The sequence below is a fragment of the Ciona robusta genome, chromosome 14 (genome assembly GCF_009617815.1).
Source record: "Ciona robusta chromosome 14, ASM961781v2".
NCBI lineage: Eukaryota > Metazoa > Chordata > Ascidiacea > Phlebobranchia > Cionidae > Ciona > Ciona robusta.
In genome coordinates this window covers 1,687,859-1,712,270 of record NC_143248.1, presented here as the reverse complement: position 1 = coordinate 1,712,270, position 24,412 = coordinate 1,687,859, and the positions used below count along the sequence as shown (strand labels likewise).

Below are 24,412 nucleotides of genomic sequence, written 5' to 3'. Positions count from 1 at the left end.
GCTTTGCTTCTGCAAAAGGTTACATAATATAATATTAAAACTTATATGTTAACTTTAAGATGTAGTGTTTAAACGGTTACGAAAGTTTGTAGTTACATTTATGTACACAGTAACGGTAGCGCGCATAATTGAAAAAGGGGAACTTGCGGTAGAATGTTTACACAAGCGTAATTGCTCATTAACAAACTTTTAATTCATTCGCGCATGGCATAATTTACATATACACAACATATAAAATACACTTGCCTGCGCATTAAGTCTTTAGGTAACATGGACGGAAAATTACAAACGATTTTACGAAACTTCTCGTCGAGGCGGTGGCCCGTGGCAAAGGATGACCAAATACGATTGCGAAATCAAACCAACCGTAAAACGGAGGCGTAACCTTTCAAATCGCAGTGATTACAGCACAAAGCACTAGATCATAGAATATAAAAGTTATGGGAAAAAGTGAAAATATTTGAAATGTGATAAGTTTGGGAATAATCTAAGTAGTTTTAAATGATGTTAAAAGATTTGCGGGGCGGAAATTAAATGACTTTTTATGTCAACGTTGCGTTTGTCACATTTCCCGCCATTATCAGAATAGCAAAAAACGTTTTTTTTGCATTTTCTAGGGGACAAAAATTATATCAAATTGGCCAACTGTTGTTTAATAAATGTTAATGCTCGTTCAGATGTGAAAAATGCTTTTTTTAGTCTATATATAAAATAGATTGCACAAAGTCATAAAAAGTTTCTATACTCTGCATCAAGTTAAAAGATTAACGTCCTCCAGCAAAAAAATCAAAACACCCCAAATAGCAAACATATTTTAAGATATATGTTGACGACAGCGTATGTTCAACGCCAATATCAAATTAAATATTTATACGGCTTAGTTTAGGTGCATTCAAGTGTGCCATTTATAATTTATAGGTGTTTTTAGACGTTTAAAATTGTAGTAAACACGAAATTCTCAATTCCTAAAAAAATGAAAATTAATTGATCAGAAAGCAAGCAATCGAATTCCGCTTCGTTTCATATTGCCCGTCAAGTTTACATTTTTATTTGGTTGAAAATACTTTAATACTTTTAAGTTCCTGTCAACAATGGTTTTTGAATAGCTCACTAGCCTATTTAAACAGATTTACATTACAGCAGAAGTTTGAGCCACAAACCGATTTTTTCTTACTTATAACAAAATGATTTATAAAACGACCAAAAGATCATCTTAATTAGTTGCTTAAAATCTACATTAATTAAACACAGCCATCCAGGGCCTACGGCCTAATAAAGATTTTGGTTATTGAAGGATACCATATCACCGTAGAGTATAACTGCATTCTTCTACCCAAACTAGTTTGGTGCAAGTAGATAAACAAATCAGTAAACTGAGGCAATCGGCTTCACTGCCAAATGTTTGATTAAAAGCCATTTATAATTTACATCTTATGTACAACAAAAACCCCATACAAATTGCACGCATTCGATTTATTTCGATATTTTTACGACAATTTACAAACGTCGTCCTCTGCGGCCACCCTTCCTTCTTGTGTGGTCTGATGGAATTGGAGTAACATCCTCTGTAAATCAAATTAACTAGCTGTAACTGTGTTTTTAAAAACTATAACAATTAAAAAAGATAGTGGAGTCTAATCAAAAGAATTGTAGGGTACTTCAGTGATGCTGGTTTACACATTAATAGAATTAAAGCAGCGACCGTCAAGCAACCGTTTATGTTGGTCATATTTTGACCAGTGAAATTAATTAATATAATACCACTGGCTTCGATAATGACCGAAATGTATATTTAATTTGGTTTCTATATCAAAGACTTATTCAAATTTATAAATAGCACTTTTTGTTGGGCAAAAACAGTTATTATGTGGGTATTTCGCCACTGTTGCACAGGTTCAAGGCTCATCCCTGCTATCAATCCTACCATAATGGGAATGTGGGCTTGGGAAAGACACGTCACAGCAATTGCTCCCGAAACTAACGAAGTGGTTTAGTCACAATGCCATGCTCCTAAGCAGAGCCACAAGCCCGCCACATTAGACTGTTACGCAATCCTCTTAAAATTTCCCAAGTTTTCGTATATCTACATGGTTTTAAATAGGACCAACACTAACAAAATAAATACAACACAAATATTGAATTGTCAAACACTACAATGTTTTGGTACAAAATAGTTATTGGCTTACCAATGCGTCCAATTTTCATTCCAGATCTGGCAAGAGCACGGAGTGCACTTTGTGCACCAGGTCCTGGAGTCTTGGTTCTGGTTCCACCAGTTGCACGCAACTTGATGTGAAGGGCGTTGATTCCAATCTCTTTGCACCTACAATTTATAAAAATGTGATAATATATTGCTAAGTGTTAATCAGCTTATTTTTGGTTTTCTAAAAAAGCTTAGTAATTTGTAATAATTGACAAATAAAATTTTGAATAAGTAACTCGTAACTAGCTATGCTGCCAAAACAATCGGATACAGCCTGTTAAGTTATGAACTGACAAAGACAATAATAATAAAGTTAAACACAAATGTACATGAAATAGTGATATTAGCCTACTATCAGATTTATAATATACTAACAGATTTATAAACCCAAGTCAAACCATTGCTAAACTAAAGGTACAGTTGAACATAGAGACATACCTAGCAGCAACATCTTGTGCAGCCAACATAGCAGCATAAGGAGAAGCCTCATCACGATCAGCCTTCACTTTCATTCCACCGGTGATACGTACAATTGTTTCTCTGGAATTGTCAACAACAAAATTAAATTATGAAATAAAATCAACACAACATACCTTTTACAAAACATTATGAAAAATAACCCCTGCTTCATAGCTAGTTAGATACTCTTTGCAGTACGGACAACGGCAACAAACTAAGAGTGATAGGGTAGTTAGGCTTCCCGACATATTTTCGACACTGTATTATTCAGAAAACATTGGGACCAAAAATTTAGATTTGTTTCACAGAAATGAATATTTAACTATCTCTGCATTAAAAAGTTTGACACCTTTGGGTCCACATTAACTTCCCTTGCCCAGGGTTCAATTTAACAAATTTAGGTCTATGTACCCTATGACATAATGGTTAACCCAAAACCCCTAGCCAAATTGCAATAATTTAAGGAAGTAGTATTGTTCGTTTCAGTAGTGATGCAATATCCACATTAAGTTGGTGAACTAGCGACCGTCATTAAAACATTTCTTTTGGTCAGATATGACCAGTTATTTCATAGGAACGAAATAACTGGCTTCGATAAGACCGTTATGCTATGAAGACAGCCTACAGAGTATGCCAGGTGAATGGGCATTTTATTTACAAAAATCTGGTTATGCAAGCAATAACCTGCCACAAGCACCCAATTAATAAATAACAAACCAGTACTATTAGAATAATTCCTGGCGCAACTCTGAAATGTACATGCTTTGCAGCCCAACATTTAATGATAGCACACACGCGAAAATTAATGTTTTGCACGCAACAGTTCTCACCAGAAACTTCCCTATTCTGCAGACTTAGCCATGCAGAAACAATAAAATGTGATGTTTTGTAACAAACCGTGACCAAACTTTAAAAAACACCAAAACAACCAATTTTAAAATAAAACTTACTTGCCAGATAGATCAGTGACATGAACGAATGTATCGTTGAATGAGGCATATATATGGGCAACTCCGAAGACATTTTCACCTTCAGCGACTTGTGGGCCGAGTTGTACAACTTCCTCAGTCTTCTCGACTTTAGCCTTTCTTGGCGCCATGATTCACTGCAAAAAATAAAATTTTAGATTTTCATGGGGGTCACAAAATACATTTTATAAGTTTTTCCGAACGTGCCTACATAAACTGAACTATTTTTGGCAAAACTCTTTAACTATTGGTTTCCGTATTCTAAACTAGTTGCCTAAAATAACGAGCTGTGTACAACATTATTACCTGGTAACTGCTTCACCTAAACAACAACATTTAAGAGACATACTGAAAATCACACGTACTCTTTCTAAGTGCGAGTCAGACTTGCCAAACTGACTAAATAACCTGATCTAACGGAATAAATTGCAATATAACATCTTTACGGTTAAACTGCTATATTCTGCAACCATATGAGATTCTAATTTACGAGATTAAGATGGATTGAAAGCAACAAACAAACTTACACGAATCAAGCTTCGATGTTGGAAAAAGAACGAGACTGACATTTTATGGTACCCGCTTAGTTTTTGCTCTTTGCTGTCGTAAGTGGTCGAACTTACATTTTAATCGCCCCCACTTTTAATAAACCACCTTTTATTTGATCTAATTGAACAGGATCTGTTCCTAATCAGAGACTACACTACCAGTTGCTATAGCAGAATGGGAAAAGATAAAACACCTTTTATTCTGTTTTCCCGCTCCATTTGGTAGTAAACAAAGAACATTTAAAGAGTTATAAAACCGTACCCCCACGACTCCCATAGACCGTTGTAAATTGTTTAAAACACGATCAGGATATTTGAATAATATGCGCTAAAGGTTCCCCGTCTTCCCCCACCATACTATATCAACTTGAAGTAATGTAGTGTAATTCACACACTCAGTAATTTACTGTTTAAAACACTTCTCTGACTGGCTACAATGTAACAGTACAAATTTACATCTTTTAAGTTTATTTTGACCACACGCAACACAGCAATAAATATTTAAAAAAGGAACCCTTCGTTCGGTCGCTGCGAAATAATGTACACAATAGCATGCATAGCTGGCAAATAATGTACACGCATACACAACTATAACGGCTTATGTTCGTCGTCGGTGGCGCTCGAGACATTCGAGGTGAATGAAGCAGCAGAGGCATTTGAGATGTTCGAGTCAACTTTTTCTAAAAAAACAATGCATCGTAAACACAAAACTCAAAGTTTGGATATTGTACTTTGAATATTATTTGATACTTATAGTAGGGTGGGTGAAGATGGAACACATTTTCATTCTATTTTCTCGACTCATTTGGTAGTAAACAAAGAATATTCAAAGATTTGTAAAACCGTTTCTTCACGACTCCCATAGACCGATGTTAATTGTTCAAAACAAGATCACGAAATATGAAATTCAGGTGCTTACGAAATTCCTTCTTACTATACACCTACCAAGAGATTTCTTTTTTGGACGTCGTTTTGCTGGTGCAGTTGCCCCGGGTATAACAGGAAGGTCGCTGGGTGGCGATAAAGAAAGCGGAGATAGACGACACTCGAGTAGGAAGTCGCGATCGTATGTTAATCGGTGTTTCCCTGTAATTTAAATTGGAAATTAAATATAACACTTTAGGCTTTACACCACATTGCGCGAATTTAAAATATAAATAAACAACTAAAATTTAAAATACGTCCCCTAAAGGTTTAACCTGTATAACAAATTCGCTGTAAAGTGAGTAACTAATTTTAATAAAAACACTTCTATTTTTACCTCCTGGTGAAATTCCACCTGCGAGACTGCTAACTCTAGTAAGCTGTTTCTTTTCATGTTGATTTTTCCAATGTCTCCTGTTGGGAATATTTACCGGAGCTGAACTTGTTCGGCCAAGTGCCTGATGCCTGCAAGAAACAGGTCTCTTGGCATCTGCAGAATTTGTATAACAATATTTAAATAATTTAACCATAATAAATATATATATAGTTTTTTATTTAATCGGTATTTAGTTTAATGATAATTTTTACGACTCTCAGAACATTTTATTCCATATTTCCAAATCGAGTTTTACCGTTGCTCTATACGGTTACATAAATCTGTAAATAATCTATATTTACTACCATATATGACTATAAATAGGAATGTAAACATGGGCCATATACCCCAACCATACTATATATAACTGAAAGGCAAATACTATTAACTACCGTGCGGTCCTGTATGTTTCCTATTCCCAGGTTTTCTCATATGAATGGTCGTCCATGACGAATCATTTTCTTCCTCGCTTGAGTTTTTTTCTTGATTTTGAGCAATTTGCATTGAAAGTTTTCCCATTGCTTCAGTGGCATGCGAAAGGGTGCTCAAAGTTTTCATATTCACTAACTTAAAAATAACTGTTTCTATAGGCTATTACTGCAAAAACTGAGGAAAAAGTAACACTATTATACCTATAGGAAACTCTATAGGCTCTTATTGCAAAAACAAGGCAAAAACTAACACTGTAAAATCTATAGAGTTCTAATGACTAACTGGTCTAATCAGTAGTACTTCATCCACTTATAGAGCGCATTATATACATTAGATCATATGTATCACGTGGTAGTTCGTGAAAACAAACTTTCAGCGTGACTCTCACACTTCTTTCGTTGTGGATTTCTCCTATACAGTTACGTCAGCCTTTTTCATATACATTTTCACTTCACTTAACCAACAGGTAACATTGTATACACGTTATCTTATTGCTTTCTGAAATATTTTATGACCATAGAGGACATTAGACACATACCGCTCAAGCAAAAGCAACATACTACGTCAGAAGCCAACGTTAGTTGCTGTCAATTTACGTCATACGTTAAGAGCACTTCAAAGTATAACCCGTGATATAGATACGTGTTGTTACATCCGAACGGAACCTACCTCGCATCACGTAAGTTACCAAAACGCGACAAACAAAAGTGTGAGAACTTGGACAGATGTTTAAAGCGCTAACTCATCAACCGTGTACTTTATACCTAGTTCGCACAGGTCGATTTTTATATAAAAACAACATGGCCTTTGTTTAGTACTTCCTGTTTTGGTAGGTTAAAGTGCTTTTCTATGCAATGTTATGTTTTGGGACACTGAGTGCGCTAACATGTATGGTGAATTTAAATATACATAAGTAATTGAACTATCATATAATGTTTTTAGTATAAAGTATATTGGGTGAATGGATATGGGACACCTTTTCATTCTGTTTTATTGTCTAATTTGGTAAGAAACAAAGAACATTCCAAGAATTATAAAACCGTATCCTCACGACTTCCATCCAGACCTTTGTTAATTGTTTAAAACACGTTTAGAAAATTCGAACATCTATAGGTGCTAAAGGTGTCCCATCTTACCCCGCAGTATGCTATAGTTGTATGGCAACAAAAAAACAATACCACAGTACTTAACAGTATTCGCATAACGATGCACTGTCTTAACCAACTGTGTTAAAAAATATTATTTTATTATTCACACAAGTAAATTGAATTTATTTCTAAAAAAATAAAGTAATCAAAATAAAGGTAAGCAGTCAGAAAAAAACATGGCATTTTGTAAAGTCTACAAGCTAGAGACATAAGCCGGATTTTGGTCACTCAAAACATCAAAGTATTTTAGCAATCACTCGTCCAATGAGAATATATTGATTTTAATTTACGGCAGGATAACAAACGGATGAGGTATATAAACCAAACGTCCAATCACGTTTAACAAAAGGAGCAAGGGGTCGCCATTACAGTTGATTCATTTCCAAATGACCATTTCGTCAGCCGGTCGAAAGTGCATTTATAGGCTTAGTTAGGTCACCGCCATTGCGCGTACTTTATAAATAGTGATAAATACGATACGGGCACGAAAGTGGTCAAAAATTAACTATCGTACTCTTGCTTTTTACATTTCTTTATAAAGAAAATTGAGAATTTCCCAACTAACGTACAGGATATTTGGATATTATGTGCTAAAGATGTCCCATCTTGCCCCAACCTACTATATATAAATAACAATTTTTAAAATATAAAAATTAAACTCGTGTTTTTTCGCAAAATATATTAAATATTTAAATATTTTAACCTGTTTTTAGTATTTGTATAAACTTCCTGTACATTCATTACAGTATAACTAGTTTAGGGTAAAAGCAAGGTAAAGGAATTAATGTTCAAGGTCGTTATTTAATTAACAAATGTAATGTCCCGAAATGGTGTTTATATATACTGTTTATTTTTTTAGGTAAAAATATATCCACAATCTGTTTAACTTAACATGGGCTTTTAGCGGAGGCAGAAACCTTATGCGGTGATTTAAGAAACGTAAAACCGCCTCGAAAACCAGGGCTACGTTGTATACTTGCTTGACTTCTATTTCTAGGAATCAAAGGACTTTTTCTGAGCGCCGCGTCACTTAATTATTAGACGCTTGTTAAGCACTATATGGGTATGCTTTAATTTTTAGCTAGCATAACTTGTTTCGATTTATTTTGGATTTGGATAAGATAGAATTTTTAGAGTTGCTGATTTTCATTTAAAACACCGGAAAAAAGGACGGCTTATTAGTTGTATATTGCTTACATAAGTTTTCGTGTTGACTAAAAGTTTTCTTCTAAACGATTACTAGTTAAAATTTTATAAGCTGAATATCAGTATTTAGTTTAGTCAGCAAGTATACGTTATTATATCGCTATATGCCATTACCGTTTATCTGAGACAGTATTTATATGTAGTAGAGTGGGGAGGACGGGACACCTTTTTATTCTATTTTCTAGTCCCATTTTGTAGTAAACAGAAAACATATAAATAATTATAAAACCGAATCCTCACGGCTTCTATAGACTGTTATAAAATGCTTAAAACACCACCATGATATTTGGATATCATGTGCAAAAGTTTTTTGCCTTTCCCCACCCTACTATATTAAGGGCGGTAATAAAATTAAGTATTATTGTAGCAACGTAAAACGCGTGAGGTCTTTTAAAGACTGATTTGGTGAACTAGAAATTATATTGCGTGGCAAGGTCTTTTGTCTTTGTAGCGACAGACAGCAGGACAGTTTTATAAGATACCGGCATTTATACGCTAGCAGCAACAACTGCAGTTTCGGTTATAAAGTCTTGTACTTAAAGCTTATTGTTAGTTTGTAACAGTAGTATGAGATCCTAGTTCAATTGTACTTTTCTGCAATAAAGCAGTAGCTTCAGTTGTTCAATTGTTTATAAATTATTAAGAGTTCGTATCAGCATATACAGCCTACAGGCATATTTGCATCGAGTATATACATAGTTTCCAGCAATACGTGTCTATAGTGTATATGACGTCGGATTAATGCTTTGACTTTTATCTAGCTTTGACAGATAAGTCCGCAATTGTAATCGGGTTTATAGGATTTTTAAAGATTATAATGAATTTGCTGTTTGCATTTCAAGGCAGATTTCTGAACAAATCGATATGAATGTGGTTTTTATTTATTTTAGGTTTAAAGTCTGATAATATACGTGCAAAAAATTCGCTCTAGTAGCTGGTATAACGCATTCGAAAGTAATTGTAACTTCAAATCTATATGGTTTCACCGCCTTTTGTTTTGTTGCTAATTCCCCTGTCCCCGTTTAATTTAATATTCGCTGTTGTGTTTGCAAGTATAAAGGCCTTTCTTATGGCATAACCTTGTATACCTTGTGTGGAGGTATTGTAGGGTGGGGTAAGATGAGACATATTTTCATTCTCTATCTCAAGATTTAAGTTGTATCCCATCTTACCCCACAGTACTATACACCAATACTGTGTTAAAACAAGCATTCAGTTTATCCAAGTAACTTGTCAATCTCTCCCACATAAGAAACAATTCAAATTATGGGTTATACAAAGAATATATACGCCGGCATTTTATGAGCTTGTAAACCTGGATAGTGGACGACAGAACATGATATTTAGCAGCAAAACACCAAAGGGAATTGCTGGTTTTATAGATCTACCAGTTTATAACGGCCGAAGGCAGTTAAGCTGCCTCGAATTTGGCTATTTTATTATTACAAAACGTAACTGCTCGCTAGAATCTATAAAGAACCAAACATATATCTTGACGAAATTTCGCGCATTGCTCAGTTATGATTCTTTAATGGCGAAATTAAGAACAATTATACAGTATACATAAAATTCACGGTCGTTTTTAGGGTATAATCATTTAACTTTCGTGTATTGCTACGTCACTGTGTACGCAGTAACTGTTAAACATATGCGGTAAAAGCAATTAAACCACTTTGTAATGCGGTAACTATCCGCGGCAAGTGCATTAACGACCTTAAATGGCCTTTTTTGTTTATTTAAGTATCCTCTCTTTATGACGGCGTTTTACCGCGACAATTTTGTTTATCCTTAGGTAAGTTTTTTGGCACCTTTTCTCAGGGCAGGCATTTACTTCGTACCACGCGCCGGTTCTGATTATTTTGTATATCTTTGCCTGCGGGTTGAAGCAGTAATTGATTTGGTTATGTTTTACTTCTGCTCTGTACACCTCTTGCCAGAGTGTTTGATCAACTTAAGTAGAAGCACGTTATTCGCTATAATCACGCTGGTAGCTCGACATGTAAATGTTACAATTAAGTTAGTCGACTCTCGTTTAGTGCAATTAAGTTATGGAATAATAGCAGTGGCGACTGAGTATCCGCTCAATATTCGGTACAGAGTGGGCAAATATAGCATGAACCGTGCAAAATGCCGGTACTCGGATTCTGCCACGTTTTAATGAGAGGCCCTAAAGTGCAATCTAATGTAAAGGGAGCAATTATATGAAGTACACCGTGAGAGTAAAGACACCTTTGAAGGATGGCCGCATATACGAGCTACCCGCTACCGTATTCGTTTCAACCCGAAAGAGCTATTTAGCCTATTTCTATTAAAAAGTTCACCCGTTTCCGGGATATAACTTCGTGGTGAAAATAATCGGCTGTTTGCTGCACGAGAATAAAACGTAGAAAATGATCGGCGTATAGCTTATACAGATGTGCTGCAGAACAGTAAGGTGGGGCAAAATAGGACATGTTTTTTTCTCGTTCCATTTGGTAGTTATAACAAAGAGTATTACCATAATTCTACAACCGTATCCTCACTACTCTAAAAGGTTGAATGTTGAAAACACGAATAAAAAACATGGAATAATGTGCTAACGGTATCTCATTTTACCCTACAGTACTATATGCGTGTCCTATCATGGCCTACATAATACAGCGGAGATAAAAAAATATTCAGCAGGCCATGGTCCTATACGTCAGAAATCCAAAGCACTTACGCAGCTCACGCTTAATCCTACGTTGGACATTCAGTTGAAGTGATTGTAGGTTCGATTACTGCGGTTAGCTGTCTGAACTCGTTCCAAAGCTGTCGGTCGAAATTAAAAAAAAACGCAACGTCGCGCTGCCAATCTGGGATTGTAAGGTTTAACAGAGTGATTAAATATACAAAAACGAAAGGACGCATAATCGATTTCATTAAAAAGCATGAAAAACTAGCTTGATTGCTTTGTGACAATATATATATATATATATACCTTCACGTTGAAGGAAAGCTCTTGTAAAGAGCAGGTTGCATAAGAAGTATAACAAGTGCGTAAAGGAAATAAATCTAAGTTTTTTCAGAGTTGTGTTTGGTTTATTTATATATTTTTTCCATATTTAAACTGTAAAAAATATTTAATAATAAAAAATAAGGAATGCTACATTTTTACTGTAACTCAAATGTGTCAAAAGCCTGTTTTATATTTTTAATTTCCCCTAATTAAGAACGAATTTGTATAATTGAGACAAATTTAAAACTGATTTGTTGCGGTAGGTTTCGGAAAGCGTTGAATTTGTTTAACATTCAATCGTAATAAGATTGCATTTAGCACTGATTAGATTTGACCAAGTACTTAATGGACCATTAGCTAAAGTTTGATTAGAGACGTGGTACAAGCAAACTGGTTAAATCCGGTTAAATGCGGTTTGTTTCGCTGAAACGTGTCATGTAGTTTAAACGTCTAGCAAAATAAATTTGCCAAACTTAAAATTTTCGATTTTAAATATATAATTAAACCTCCTGTGCGGTAGCTTTCTGAGCGTAAACGCCATTTTTGAATATAGTAGTGGGGTAAGATGGAACCTGTCTTATTCTCTTTTCTCCTAATTAGGTAGCAAACAAAGGATATTACTAAAATATCGTATGCTCACAACTCTAAAATAGCGTTGTTACCTGTTATAAAAAAACAGGATATAACGGAAATATAGGCGCTAACGGTATCCCATCTTACCCCGCAGTATTACATTAAATTATCCTACCGATTTATTAAAGCCAGAAGTTTAATATTAAATTTTGGTTCAGCAGAACAATGACCTGAGTAGGTGCAACTCTGACCTGGATTGTACCATCAATACCAATTCAATATTTTTCTCATAAAATTACCGATCCAGGCTTGAAATCAATCAGCCAGGCGTTCTTATTAATCAGTTTCGGTTACCACGAGTAGTTCCCTGGCAGCCACAAATCGAAACGACAAGTTTTTATCGCAGCTTGGTACAGAAAAGCTAGGCTTCTATACTGGAATTGATTAGACGTTGCTCCCAAGCGGCTGGGACAACAACGAGAAACTCGATTAACGACAGAAAAGCACGCCGCGGTTTTTATTTGTCTGTTTCAGGTGGACTGTCCTGGTCAGACCAGATGAGCGCGACAATGCAGGTTACAGAAGAAATCTTAAAAGCAAAACCAATACAGTGAAAGGTATAAATAAACATTGTATGAGTAACCTGTTGTTCAGGGTAAGACAAAAACGGAATTTTCAGCATAATTAGTTACGGATTTATTTAGATAGGTAGTATAATTATACTAAATAGCAGTCAACAAAACGTCTTACTTTTGCACGATTTAATCGTTTTAAAAATAAATATTTTCGGCCAAGTTATTTTGGCACGTATATACCAAGTTGAGAATAGCAAAAACCGCGTGTTTAAACCGACAGCTCTCTGTGGGAAACTAGCCCGCGTTCGCAATTAACGACTATTATTGCGCAGTGATTATGTCGTGCACGAGATACTAAGTCGCTACTTACGTCACCGCTTACGTCACCACTAAGTTTGTGGCAGTTAATCGGAAAACGTGGACCACAGCACTCGAAAATTTCCATGAAGTGTTTAAGAAGATTTAAAAATAATACCATTAACTGTCAGTTACCTAACGAATGGCGACGTCATAACTCAATAGAAGTACAACTCGTGTTTCAGCACAAAATTGAATAACGAATGGTTCTATCTTTGATCGGCTAAAACAAATCGAAATATCGATTTGGCAAGCGGCATGGTTCGCGCTCCAAAGAACACGAAACAGCATGTCGCTCTTCCAAAACTGCAAATCTGTCATCGTTATAATATTTCATACAAAGATTAACTTGGGCGTGCTACTGTCGGCAAAAGACAGTTCGTTTAGAAAAAGTGAGACTACTTTTTAAGTTTGCTTGTAAACATCGCCAAACAACGTGTTTCGTGCTTTCTAATCATGCTTTATATATAAGCCAACCAGATGCGCACAAGTGTATAGTGTGTATGGTATAGATTTTAATGGTTTACCTGCATATTTAATCGCACTGGAAATCTGGAATTTAATACAGGACCGGTTTTGGCGGAGCCTGCCCGCATCGTGTTAGCATAAAGGTTGCTAAACTGCTTTTAAATATACGTGCTGTAAAATGCCAACTAAGGACGTTAACCAGAAAAATTCGAAAGAAGAAAAAACTAAAAAAAAGACATTTTTGGACGATTCTGAAGATAAAACGAACGGGCTTCAAAACCTTGACCTTGTACTTGCCCAGTTGTGCTCATTGGACAAGGCATTGGAAAACACTCCTAGCGAACGAAAGAAGAAAAAAAATGACGACCGTTCGAAGAAAAATTCAGACTTGCATAAGAAGGAGGTGAAGCCCAGAGCCGAAAAACTTCACGGAGCAAAAGAATGTGCTAGAAAGGGGGACAGGAGATCGCAATGTAATCATCATAATAATAAAGAGCACGATACGGACATAAATGCGAACAAAGTGCTGTCCAGCAACAAGCGAACTAAAAAGAAAGAAGAAGCTGAAAACAGCAAACTCGCCTCCGGGCTTGAAACGAAGATACTATCGGTCAATGGTAGCGCTAAGACCGGTGACACGTTTGAAATCTTTGGTAAGACGGAGAGGCAAAATGGGAACACTTCAAAGCTAAAGAAAGTCAATAAACGAACTGCGGAACTGGATTGCGCAATAACCAGGTTCCGGTCGTGTGAGTCCTTTCCTTGTGGTGGCAGTTTGAATGGAAATGCTAATTGTAAGACAGCTACCAAAAACATTCTAAAGTTGTATGACAGCGCTCACGACATAAACTACGAGGAGGAAGCGCTTAGACGAAACTTGAGCCTTATGAGTTTCAGTGGTAGCTGTGAGAAGAGACCTAGATCAATAAACCGGCTCCACAATACTGATATAATGAGAGGACGGTGCGTTTCAGGTGACAATGATGGCCCTGGCGGGGCGAGTAGCCTCGATATAGAAGGTGCAGTCGAGATCAAGCAAGGGGGTTCTGAATATCGTGTTCACAGCGGCTTTAGATCCTCAGGCGAGCCATTATCGCAAATTAGCGGCCTTGGTAACGCTAGCTCGAAATTTGAAGCAGTGGCTAGCATTTGCGACTGCGCATCGGCTTATGGTGGCAGCTTGAATGTTGAGGCTATTGAAGTTGGTGACTCTAAGAAACACTCTTTGGAAGATGGAAAGAAGACCAGTGGGGATAGTTGCAACGCAAACCGTTCCCCTGACGAAAACCAAATGAATTCGGAATCTAAGACAGGACGGGCCAGGTCGCAAAAAGACGGTAGCGACCGAAGAAGCAGTCGAAAGAAAACCTCCAAAAACCGAGAGTCTAATTGTGCAGTCGAAGATAGAATCACTCGCGCAATTGTGGAAACTAAAGCAGGAGATGACGCGACTTCTAAGAGAAAGAAGGAACGGAATGAGGAAAGAGCAAGACGTCGTAACCACCGTGCCCATGATGTGTCCGGTTTGTCACACGGTTCGAAGTTAAACGGAAGCTTATTGGCGTCTGAACTTGAAGCGAAAATGAAGATTTCAAGCACGAAGGCGATCAGAGACATTAGTGCAGTCGTGCGTCCTGATTCGAGGCTTGGAAAGACGGATTCTAAATCTCACCATTCAAGTCGAAAGTCGGAGAAACGGAAGGACAAAACGACCCATCGGGTGACCAGAAAAGAAAAAGAGGGTTACCATCACGAAAGCCGTAGAGTTTCTTCCGACGAGGGTCTCCCGCGATCCCCGCCGCAAACAACACCGATTTCTCCTGCGTGTATTACTACATCGAGTCCGCACCATCACGAACTACTATCCCAGTCTTCGCCTTCCATGCGACACTCAAAGTCCGGGAGTCATTCGACTAGGAATTATTCCCCTTTAAGCAAAGTGTCCAAAGAAACGAAAAGCGGACGAAATGACATTGATCGTAGAGAAAGAAGTCGGAAAGATGCGAAACACCATGATGAAACTAGGTCGAAGCAGAAAGGCTCGCGAATTGCGGAATCTTTAAAATGGCACACCGAAGTACAGGCGGCGCAGGTCACGTTGAGACCAGAACGGCGAAGTACGAAACAATCTAAAAAACATGACCAACGAGACAGTTCCCGAAACGCTGGATGTAATCATTCATATAAAATCCACAAATCTACTAGTTCGTCGAGGTCATCCGCGTATACGTCTTGTTCGTCCGTTTCTCAATGCTCGGACTCGTTTTCGGGAACTTGCTCAAGTCCGTCATCATCTGAATCCGACCGAGGTGATTACAAGCTTCGTCCGCACGTATTGCGCAATGGCCATAAGGCGAAAACAGATAGCAGGAGTGCGTCCAGACACAACTCTGGTGCCCGGGAGAAACCAAGTCGAGAGGACAGACGGGGTTACAGTCATTCACCAACCGCAGAACAAGATAAGCAGACTTCTAAAAACAAACGAACTGACGCATCTTCGACTGTCTTCAGACGTCGGCAGAGACACAAAGAAGATAAACATAACTCATCAACACAGCCGTTACACAAAACCGGGGACACCGGGTTCGGACCCCGCCGAAGACCAAAAGACGTCCCCGCGGAAAACGAAGAATACAGTTCAAAATGGCAGCACCATAGACTTGTTGTGGTGTCACAGAAGCCTACCGCCGAATTTTTAAGTGGAAAGCCGCAAAACTCGAGAACACCACCAACGAATAAGCGCAGGATAAGTCCTCAACAAAAGACGTCTTCAAGTGAAGATACGGAAAAGAAATCACCCACAATCCGTGACTTATACTCGTTACACAACGTCCTTTCCGACACGCAAAACGGAACGGTAAGATATAACCTCTAGAGCCCATGACATTTATGCTAAACATAGCCTTATAAGGGACACGAAAATGACCATATTCCATAACAATGGGTAACTATTTTCGTTTTTCAGTTCTAGAAAATTTAAGCAAAACTTTGAAAAACAAGTCATGATGTATATACCATGTGGTTATTAATTCCACAAGCGTGATACACTAACGTATTAAAGTAATGTGTGTGTATAACAGGTGATCTCAGGATACCGTCGCAGTGACGGAATGCGAGTAGCCATCAAACGAATTTCAAAAGCCGCCACAACTCGTTGGGGTTGGCTTGGTGGGAAAGTAGTTCCGCTTGAACTCGCCTTACTTTGTCAAGTAAACGAGGTATTTTGGCTGGGTATATTTTAAACTTATTTTTTTGCTTGAGCACTGAATTTTGTCTGAATTTTGTACTCAGACTTTCTAGATCATTCTGCTTTTTGTTGATATCTTTTAATTTTGTTGTTGATATCCTTAGCAAAATAACGAGACAATATCTTTTGCTTTACCAAAGTAGCATGTGTCGGTTTTGAAGTATAAAACTTATTTTTTTTCTAATTACATTACACAACGTTTCATCATGGCCTACTGAAGATATCTTTAGTACACCATTGTTTCATATATTTTAATAACCTGGACAACAGTTTTCACTCCGCGAAACGAGAAGGTAATCTACGCTGGAGTATAAGTCAGAAATAAAAGCAGTCACCACAAAAACAAATCGTTTAAGCACTTATAGTCGATGAGGCTTTGGACAAGCGATTGTTTTTAGTGCAAAACAACGATTCTGGTACCACTGCCGGTTAACCACAGAAGTGCAGGCCGTGCTTATAACGACAGCCTAGAGCATAATGTGCAAATTGTGTATAAACCTTTTATTCTGTCGTGGTAATAACATGGAATGAATGCCTTAAGCAAAAACGGCGACATCAAGATTTTCGAATTATTGTTATTGAAACATTGCCAGATGTTTGAGTGGAATATAATTGAACATGTTACATTGATACAACGTTTTAGGCCGTCGTCACCATTTTAAAATGCATGTTAGTCATTGCACTGTGGGACCATAATCGAACATAAATTTGGGGTCTTGTTTTATTTAAAACATCCAAAAAAGGGGAAAAAATTGTACAGGAAACGCAAGGTATTACATTACACATTCTCCTAACTTAAAAAACTCCAAACCACATTAACAAATATAGAACTCAATCTGTATAGAAATCACATGAGCACATAACAGCTAAGCCAGATCAGCTTTTTTATGGCTCAAAGCAATTATAGGATGCTGTCGAAACTAGTGTTGCCATTAAAATGAACAATTTGCTTGGGTCATTATGGAGATCCATAAGCGATAAACTACAAAGGTGCAAAGCAACATTGTTTGGGTCACTAAATGACTCTCATATTGGTAAACCTCGCATATAGAAAGGTGTATAAATAAAGGAACTCGTGCATGTTATAACGATTGCTGTTGCCCCGCCAGCACGCGAGGGTAAATAAGTGTAATTCACCCGTTAAGATAATCAATTAGGTATAAGCTGCACATAATTTAAGACACCAAAACATCTGTGATATGTATAATAAATGCTGTGTTTTTCCATGCTCCCTTAATTGAATCCTAATGCTACAAACATGCGCATATGTCTCACATACTTATTGTGTAGACCTATATATGTATAACTTTTTATCTTTCCTTTCTCGTCCCATTATGTACTTAACAAAACAAATCCAAGAAATTATAAAACCGTATCCTCCCGACTCCCATAGGCCGTTGTTATTTTTTACACAATCCGGATATTTGCATAGATTAGGGTGGGGGAAGATGACACACCTTTTCATTCCATTTTCTCGTCCCAATTGGTAGTTAACAAAACAAATTCAAAGAATTACAAAACCGTATCCTCGTGACTCCCATAGACCGTTGTCAATTGTTAAAACACAGCTCCGATATTTAAATTTCAAATGTTAAAGGTGTTCCATCTTTTCCCACCCTTCTATATATATAGATATATGATTCTTTATACAGGTTCGCTGTACTGGTGTAGTGGAGATAGTAGAATGGCATGAGACAACAGAAGCCTTTCTGCTCGTGATGGTCAGACCTCATCCGGCTGTTGATCTATATGATTACGTTAGCAAGCACAAGCGAGTTAAGGAACCATTGGCTCGGTTAGTATGTGTAACATTTTTTCGCTAAGTTGAATTTATTTGTTTTGACAAAAAATTGACACGGTATAACCTTTAGCTTTTCGCATGGCCTTTGTCGGTATTATATTTATCTTTCTTTTTTGTAGATAAATAAACATGGGCGCTTATTATGATGTAACCCCATATTTTAAAGACGCTGGATTATGATATAATAGGAACAGTACTGCCAGTATAATATACATTTTATTTGTCATGAAAAAACACAAACACCCACAAAGTAACCGAGCCTAAACTACTAAGCGAACCAAAGGTGCATAAAATAGAGTACCTGTGTTATAAAGACCGTAGCAGGGCCAAAATAAAACAATGACTTTCATTCATTAATGTATTAAAAATATTTGTCACCGAAGTTCTGTAACCGACGTATTTTTACTAACGGGATGCATTTAAATATTACGTTTGCCATACACGTCATGCCGTTTCAGTTGTTTACGAGTTGTTTGCTTGTGGGTGTGTAATTATCCCCACGCATTGTGTCACCCGCTGAGTTGTCAATGTATTTCTGGACCGTATATACACTATACATCATGCAATTATATTATGATGTATACGTGGAGCGGTTCGAATTCCGCCTATTACCGGATTTGACCGGATTTGACTGGATTTCATCGCGGCTGCAATCATTGTAACTAATCCAGATTTGCAGCTGCAGAGAGACGTTTATGTTTTAAAACGCAGAGACCATCTAATGCGTGACCCCCACGTTAAATATATGAGTGAAATGATAAACCGGATTTTGATCTGGGCTCCCTATACAATACTATCTTCTTTGATTCAAATCTTGCTGGATAATTTGTACGAACCTTCGGGAATTTTAAGTAGTTACTTTCGCCCACTTAACCCATAAAGTGGAGGTATCCGTAACACATATAATATTTTAAGTCGTCCACAATATTCATGCGTTTAATATTTTTAGATTAAAAAAAAAACGACCCAAAAAATGTAAAATATCGTTCAATTTATGAATATATTTTATGGTAGAACTAAACAAATGCATGTATATAGTGCAGTTTTATATGCCAAATTTTATAAAAATATATGTGTGGTCTACTATATTTCAATATAAAACAAATATGCCTCCCATTTAGTACAGTAAACAAAGAATATTCAAAGAATTATATAAACGTGTGTTCACGAACCCATACACCGTTGTTAATTGTTGAAAACACGATTAGCATATTTGGATATTATGTGCTAAAGTTATCCTGTCTCCCCTACCCTTATATACAACGTATATATTCTGTACATCTTTTCAGACACACATATATATAAATGACTACTATTTCACCAGACATATTATCCGTCAATTGATCAATTGCCTTCAACACTGTTTGAAACATGGGGTACTTCATCGGGATATTAAACTCGAAAACATTCTCATAAACCCAGAATCAATGGACATTACCCTTATCGACTTTGGCTGTGGTGATTATGTCAGGAGTGGACTTTATAAAGGTAATCGATTATTTCGTAGCCATTTGATTGCTTTCAAACCGCCGTCAATTTAACCGCCATTTATATATCGGGCTGTGTGGAATACCATATAAGCTCCATAATGGCGTGTCGGTTTGGTTAGCTTTAGGAAATAATAATATATGTAAGTTTTGGTGGCTATCTTTTTTACTTCAATATTATCAGAGTCGTATATTTTTCGCTGCCTAGCCATGGTGTGCAATTTATTGCATAGCAAAACACGTTTATAGCAAGTACAGTTTTGTTTTTGAATTTTAAATGCGATTTCCTATACTAATCATATATATAGCGACTTTTTGCTGTTTCCTTCGCCTTGGAATACGCTTGCCTATTTTTAATCTGCACCAAACTTTCTTAAACAAACAGCAAGTTTAAACCGGTTGAACAGCTAATACGTTGGCTGCGTGTGTGCCCTGGTATTTGTGTATTATACAAAGAGGATATAGCTTAGTATACGTAACTTGTAAAAAAATCCGTTTAAACTTAACCCATCCGCGTTTGAGGTTTAATAGACCGCTCAGGGTTGTGCTGTATTAGGATTTTAAAAACATTGTTCAACCTATGTTTTTGTGAGTTTCTCCCTGTATTAAAAAGCTAAGCTGTTAACATGTTTATAAATGAAGTATATGGAGTACCCGCAACGTCCTCAACTGACATGATGATTCACGTCTTAAACATAATTGTCTGTATGTCATGTACAACGCAAGTTATAATCTTTGCGTTCGTGCGTAGGTGACGTTCAAGTGTTACATTTGTGGTCTACATGTATTTACGAAAGATAAAAATCTGTACTGCGGTAAAATTTCGCATTACTTATACGCTTTGTAAATTCACGGTGTTTTTCCCTAAATGTTTAAAATGCGGTTACAGGCAAACTGTGGCTTAAAGTCCAGGCCCCTAGTGCGCCTCGCCGCAAAAAAACGCGACTTTTATGGTATTAATCCCGGAAGTGCATATGTTTTGTATTGAACCTTAAGCTACCAACGTCTATTTAATTTCATATATAGTAGGGGAGGGGAAAATGGGACACCTTTTAATTCATTTTTTTCGTCCTATTTGGTAGTAAACAAAGAACATTCAAAAAATTATAAAACCGTATCCTCGATCCCGACTCCCATAGACCGTTGTTGGTTGTTTAAAACACGATCAGGACGTTTATATAACATTTGCTAAAGGTGTCCCATCTCCCCCCCACTAATGTTATTAAACGTCTTGCCATTTTATTTATTTTTTTGCTTTTTGTTTCTTTACAGAATTCGCTGGCACACCTGAGTACTACGCACCAGAATGGTTCCTACAGAAGCAATACTACGGCGAAGGTCTTACTGTGTGGAGTGTGGGCGTGCTGTTGTATTCCTTGCTTTGTGGCTCGCTGCCTTTTCGTTCGGCGAAAGACATCACAGAAAAGTATGTAAATCTGTTTCGAACTGTAAGCGTGTTTAATAATTGTTGTTTTGTCGCTATATCCTGTGTTTTCATTTAAAATATTTCTAAATCTTCGCTACCGTAATCGAAGAGACAAATAAGTTATTGTTATTATTATAATTATAAATAAAGATCAAATAAATTATACATGGAAATACCATTTTATATTCGTTTTTATCGAATATTTATTCTCAAACGACTCGAAACAGAATTATAAAACAAGTGTTCTAATGTACCATATGTTTTGTATACATTTCATGCTCGCACTTTCCGGTTTACTCATCAGTATTTACTAGTTTAATTTATTTTTTACTGGTTTTTGTTTGTATTTGAAGCAAAGTTACGATATTAGCTCTGCCGCATGCTAGGCCTATATTATACCATATAGATTGAACTTTAACGAACCAAGTAATGTCAATACTTTTAATCTGGTTATTGATCACTAAATGTCAACACCATCACAATCGGTTTAATCAAAAACAGAAAGTCATTTCGAATTGTTTTTCAAATCGTAATGAACTATATGTCATTAAAAACTATATCCCCTTGAGGCTTCAGCAGTATACGATACCCTAATAACTGCATGGTGCGCATTACGTTACATATTTTGAGCTTTATTATAAATACCCAGCAGAGTTCACTATACCTATAATAAAAATCGCGCTATATAGTTTATGATAAGGTTGGTAAAAAATGCACCCATAATATTGTTGAAAATTATTCGAGACCATGTTTTTCTATTGACAAATAGCAAGAACTGTCATATATTGCGACTTACGTGTTGAATACGATGCTGTTATATCGCTTCAGCGTGTGTGTGTTTCTTAGGAATATTTCTTATAGTACTTTGTGACCTAAATGTCACTAAAGAGTAGTCAAAATGTGTGGTCATATTTTAATATACTAAAAACACTTTCACGAAAACTCTAAAGCCAGCAATACACACAATGGGCAAAACACTTTTACTGCGCAATAATATCCTGCTGCATTGGTAATTGACCCATATTACTTCCACCTGATGTGTATGAAACAAAACACCAGTGTTATAACTACTATCGTTGCCCGACACTCATGTAGGACAAATTCCAATCATTTAATTGCTTTATTGCAACTAATTGTACATCGACACTTTCTAAAATGATTTTTTTACAGGGAAATTACCAAGTTTCCGAACGACATTTCAAGAAACGGTCGCGATTTACTTGCAAGCCTATTGCAGAAAAACCCTCGCGATAGAATAAAGCTGGGAGCAGTGATGTTTCATTTGTTTTTCAAGTATGAAAGGGGTCCGAACGACGGAGTAGGATCTCCACTGTACCGAGATGGCGTTTAATTGTCTTAGAAATTTGTGCTATCTTTGTCATGGTGCAATTTATAAGCCGAAAAATGCCGTGGCGAAATCAGTACCTTTCAAGTTTCTTCAGTACTATTTTGCACTTGCTTTGAGTTGGCGCCAAAATGCAAATCAAAGCAACAATATGTACGTTCTGCTGCATAAGTTATCGAGTGTATTTTTCACTGTCGATCTTCTTTTTTGTTTAAAATGTACGTCCACCGCAAATTGTATGCGCGCAATAAAAGAAATGGAATTACAACTTGTCGTAAAATTGGATTATGAAGTTTATCCAATCGAGGTTTTATAACTCTAGCGGTTAAAACAATCGTAACCAACATATACACTCGGTTGAATGCTTCTACCATTGTGTGTGATTGTCTTAAGATAAAACACCTTACATACACTGCTCCAAACCAGTGGTCAGTAATTTGCTGTCCAAATCGTTAGAGAAACACTGAAAAACAACCCATAAAATTACATACATTGAAAGCGGGCAAATGGTTTTTAAAGAGGACACTTCGGTTTTAACCACTGTGGTTGATCCGCCACGCCATGATTTATAAGCGTCTAAGTAATTCCAATTTCAAAAGTTATACGCATTTATTGAATTACGTCGGATATGCGAAAATCCAATGTTAGGGAAACAGATTAAAATTTTTTTTTTTTTTTTTTTTTTTTTTTTTTTTTTTTTTATTGCAATAAAAATTACGAACAACAGTACGATTGTAGTAACAACATTAACAAACGGCTGCACCCCATTTCATAAAATGTGTGGAAGTAAGACCACGTATTTTGGCTATTTGATATTCAGTGGCTTGGATCCTTTCCACTTCATGAACAAAAATTTTTACCACGGGAATTTTCTCCTGCACTCTACAGCGATAAATACAAAATCGAGCACACAACAATAAGCAGTTCACAAGAACATCATTAACACCGAATAAAAAGTGTTTTACGTGAAAGCAAAATGGTCTACGGACCCTTGCGCAAATCCAGTTTTCAACTTTATACCAATAGTCTTTAACTTTTGGACAATTATAAAAAGCATGGATTATCGTTTCAGTTTCATCTCTACAGTAAACACAGCTGTCATTGTCTTTAAATCCCAATTTAAATAGTAGTTCATTAGTTACGATACCGTGGTTTTGTAGTTTTATTTGAAATGACCGTAATCTTGTTTCGACTGTGCAGAAATAATTTCTTAAATACACTTTCTCCCAATTTTCAATGTATCCCACTATTAAGGCCCATTTTTGTTGTGTTTTGGGGTTCGGATCTTTAAATGCGCCAGTTATTTCTCGGTAAATCGAGTTTGTTGCTTTAAGTTCTTTAACGCCATCTAGCAGTTTTGCTGCGTCAGCGGCATGATTCTCTATCTCGACATTACCCTTGTCCCAACTGTCTGGTATAGATTTTATTAGTTCGTTGTAACATTTATAATCGGTATTACTGTCTTTCACCCTATATTTTTCGACAATTTCTGAATAGCTCATATAGTTACCCACTTCATTGATTATTTGGCAGTAGTTTATTATCCCGGCACTTGCAAACTCTCGGATGAAAAACGGATGAGAGCGACACTTAACTTTTGCGTTTAACCATAAACATCTATTGCTATTAATTTTCTCGCCCAACGCTCCACAGTTATAAATACGTTTAATCGTTAGTAAGGTGGTTCGTAACGATCGGATCGGTAACATTCGTTTGAATTCGACGGACGTTTCACGTATAGTTGATAGTAATGTAGCCAGTAAGATCTCTGAGTTAAAGTAACGGGATTCAATAAGTTTCCACGATGACTCATATGCTGGATTTATGAGAAATTTTAACCACTTGGACTGTAGGGCTAGAGTGTAAGCTTCAATGTCGATCATGCTTGCACC

At 36.7% G+C, this 24,412-nt stretch overlaps 3 protein-coding genes across 4 annotated transcripts; 1 reads left to right on the top strand and 2 right to left on the bottom strand.

The window, feature by feature from the left end:
• Positions 1–1,458: 1,458 nt before the first annotated feature.
• Positions 1,459–4,309, bottom strand: LOC149724826 (small ribosomal subunit protein uS11). Its single transcript, XM_089891826.1, has 5 exons — positions 4,158–4,309; positions 3,613–3,767; positions 2,642–2,743; positions 2,187–2,323; positions 1,459–1,565 (listed from the first exon to the last, which is right to left on the bottom strand). The coding sequence occupies exons 2-5, from the start codon at positions 3,759–3,761 to the stop codon at positions 1,498–1,500; spliced, it is 456 nt and encodes a 151-aa protein (XP_089747952.1). The 5' UTR covers positions 3,762–3,767; positions 4,158–4,309; the 3' UTR covers positions 1,459–1,497.
• A 312-nt stretch (positions 4,310–4,621) lies between these two features.
• Positions 4,622–6,205, bottom strand: LOC149724825 (uncharacterized). Its single transcript, XM_089891824.1, has 4 exons — positions 5,871–6,205; positions 5,440–5,592; positions 5,124–5,264; positions 4,622–4,858 (listed from the first exon to the last, which is right to left on the bottom strand). Exons 1-4 carry the CDS (start codon positions 6,034–6,036, stop codon positions 4,767–4,769), a joined length of 552 nt encoding a protein of 183 aa, XP_089747950.1. The 5' UTR covers positions 6,037–6,205; the 3' UTR covers positions 4,622–4,766.
• A 5,743-nt stretch (positions 6,206–11,948) lies between these two features.
• Positions 11,949–22,788, top strand: LOC149724824 (uncharacterized). Of its 2 annotated transcripts, XM_089891785.1 has the most exons (6): positions 12,017–16,071; positions 16,295–16,432; positions 18,114–18,256; positions 19,587–19,750; positions 21,022–21,175; positions 22,346–22,788. In XM_089891785.1, exons 1-6 carry the CDS (start codon positions 13,393–13,395, stop codon positions 22,524–22,526), a joined length of 3,459 nt encoding a protein of 1,152 aa, XP_089747911.1. In that variant the 5' UTR covers positions 12,017–13,392; the 3' UTR covers positions 22,527–22,788. The 2 variants fall into 2 exon arrangements, with proteins under 2 accessions (XP_089747912.1, XP_089747911.1); XM_089891786.1 differs by lacking the exons at positions 19,587–19,750; positions 22,346–22,788 and having other exon boundaries at positions 11,949–16,071.
• Positions 22,789–24,412: the final 1,624 nt, after the last annotated feature.

Coding starts and splice junctions, on each gene's coding strand:
- LOC149724826 (XM_089891826.1), bottom strand. CDS start 3,761: ATGGCGCCAAGAAAGGCTAAAGTCGAGAAGACTGAGGAAGTTGTACAA. Junction 2,324..2,641: donor GCACAAGATGTTGCTGCTAG/GTATGTCTCTAT, acceptor TATAAATTGTAG/GTGCAAAGAGATTGGAATCA. Junction 1,566..2,186: donor AATGAAAATTGGACGCATTG/GTAAGCCAATAA, acceptor TTTGATTTACAG/AGGATGTTACTCCAATTCCA.
- LOC149724825 (XM_089891824.1), bottom strand. CDS start 6,036: ATGAAAACTTTGAGCACCCTTTCGCATGCCACTGAAGCAATGGGAAAA. Junction 5,265..5,439: donor AGGTGGAATTTCACCAGGAG/GTAAAAATAGAA, acceptor TTTAAATTACAG/GGAAACACCGATTAACATAC. Junction 4,859..5,123: donor TCCAAAAAAGAAATCTCTTG/GTAGGTGTATAG, acceptor TTGTTTTTTTAG/AAAAAGTTGACTCGAACATC.
- LOC149724824 (XM_089891785.1), top strand. CDS start 13,393: ATGCCAACTAAGGACGTTAACCAGAAAAATTCGAAAGAAGAAAAAACT. Junction 18,257..19,586: donor GTTAAGGAACCATTGGCTCG/GTTAGTATGTGT, acceptor CTATTTCACCAG/ACATATTATCCGTCAATTGA. Junction 19,751..21,021: donor CAGGAGTGGACTTTATAAAG/GTAATCGATTAT, acceptor GTTTCTTTACAG/AATTCGCTGGCACACCTGAG.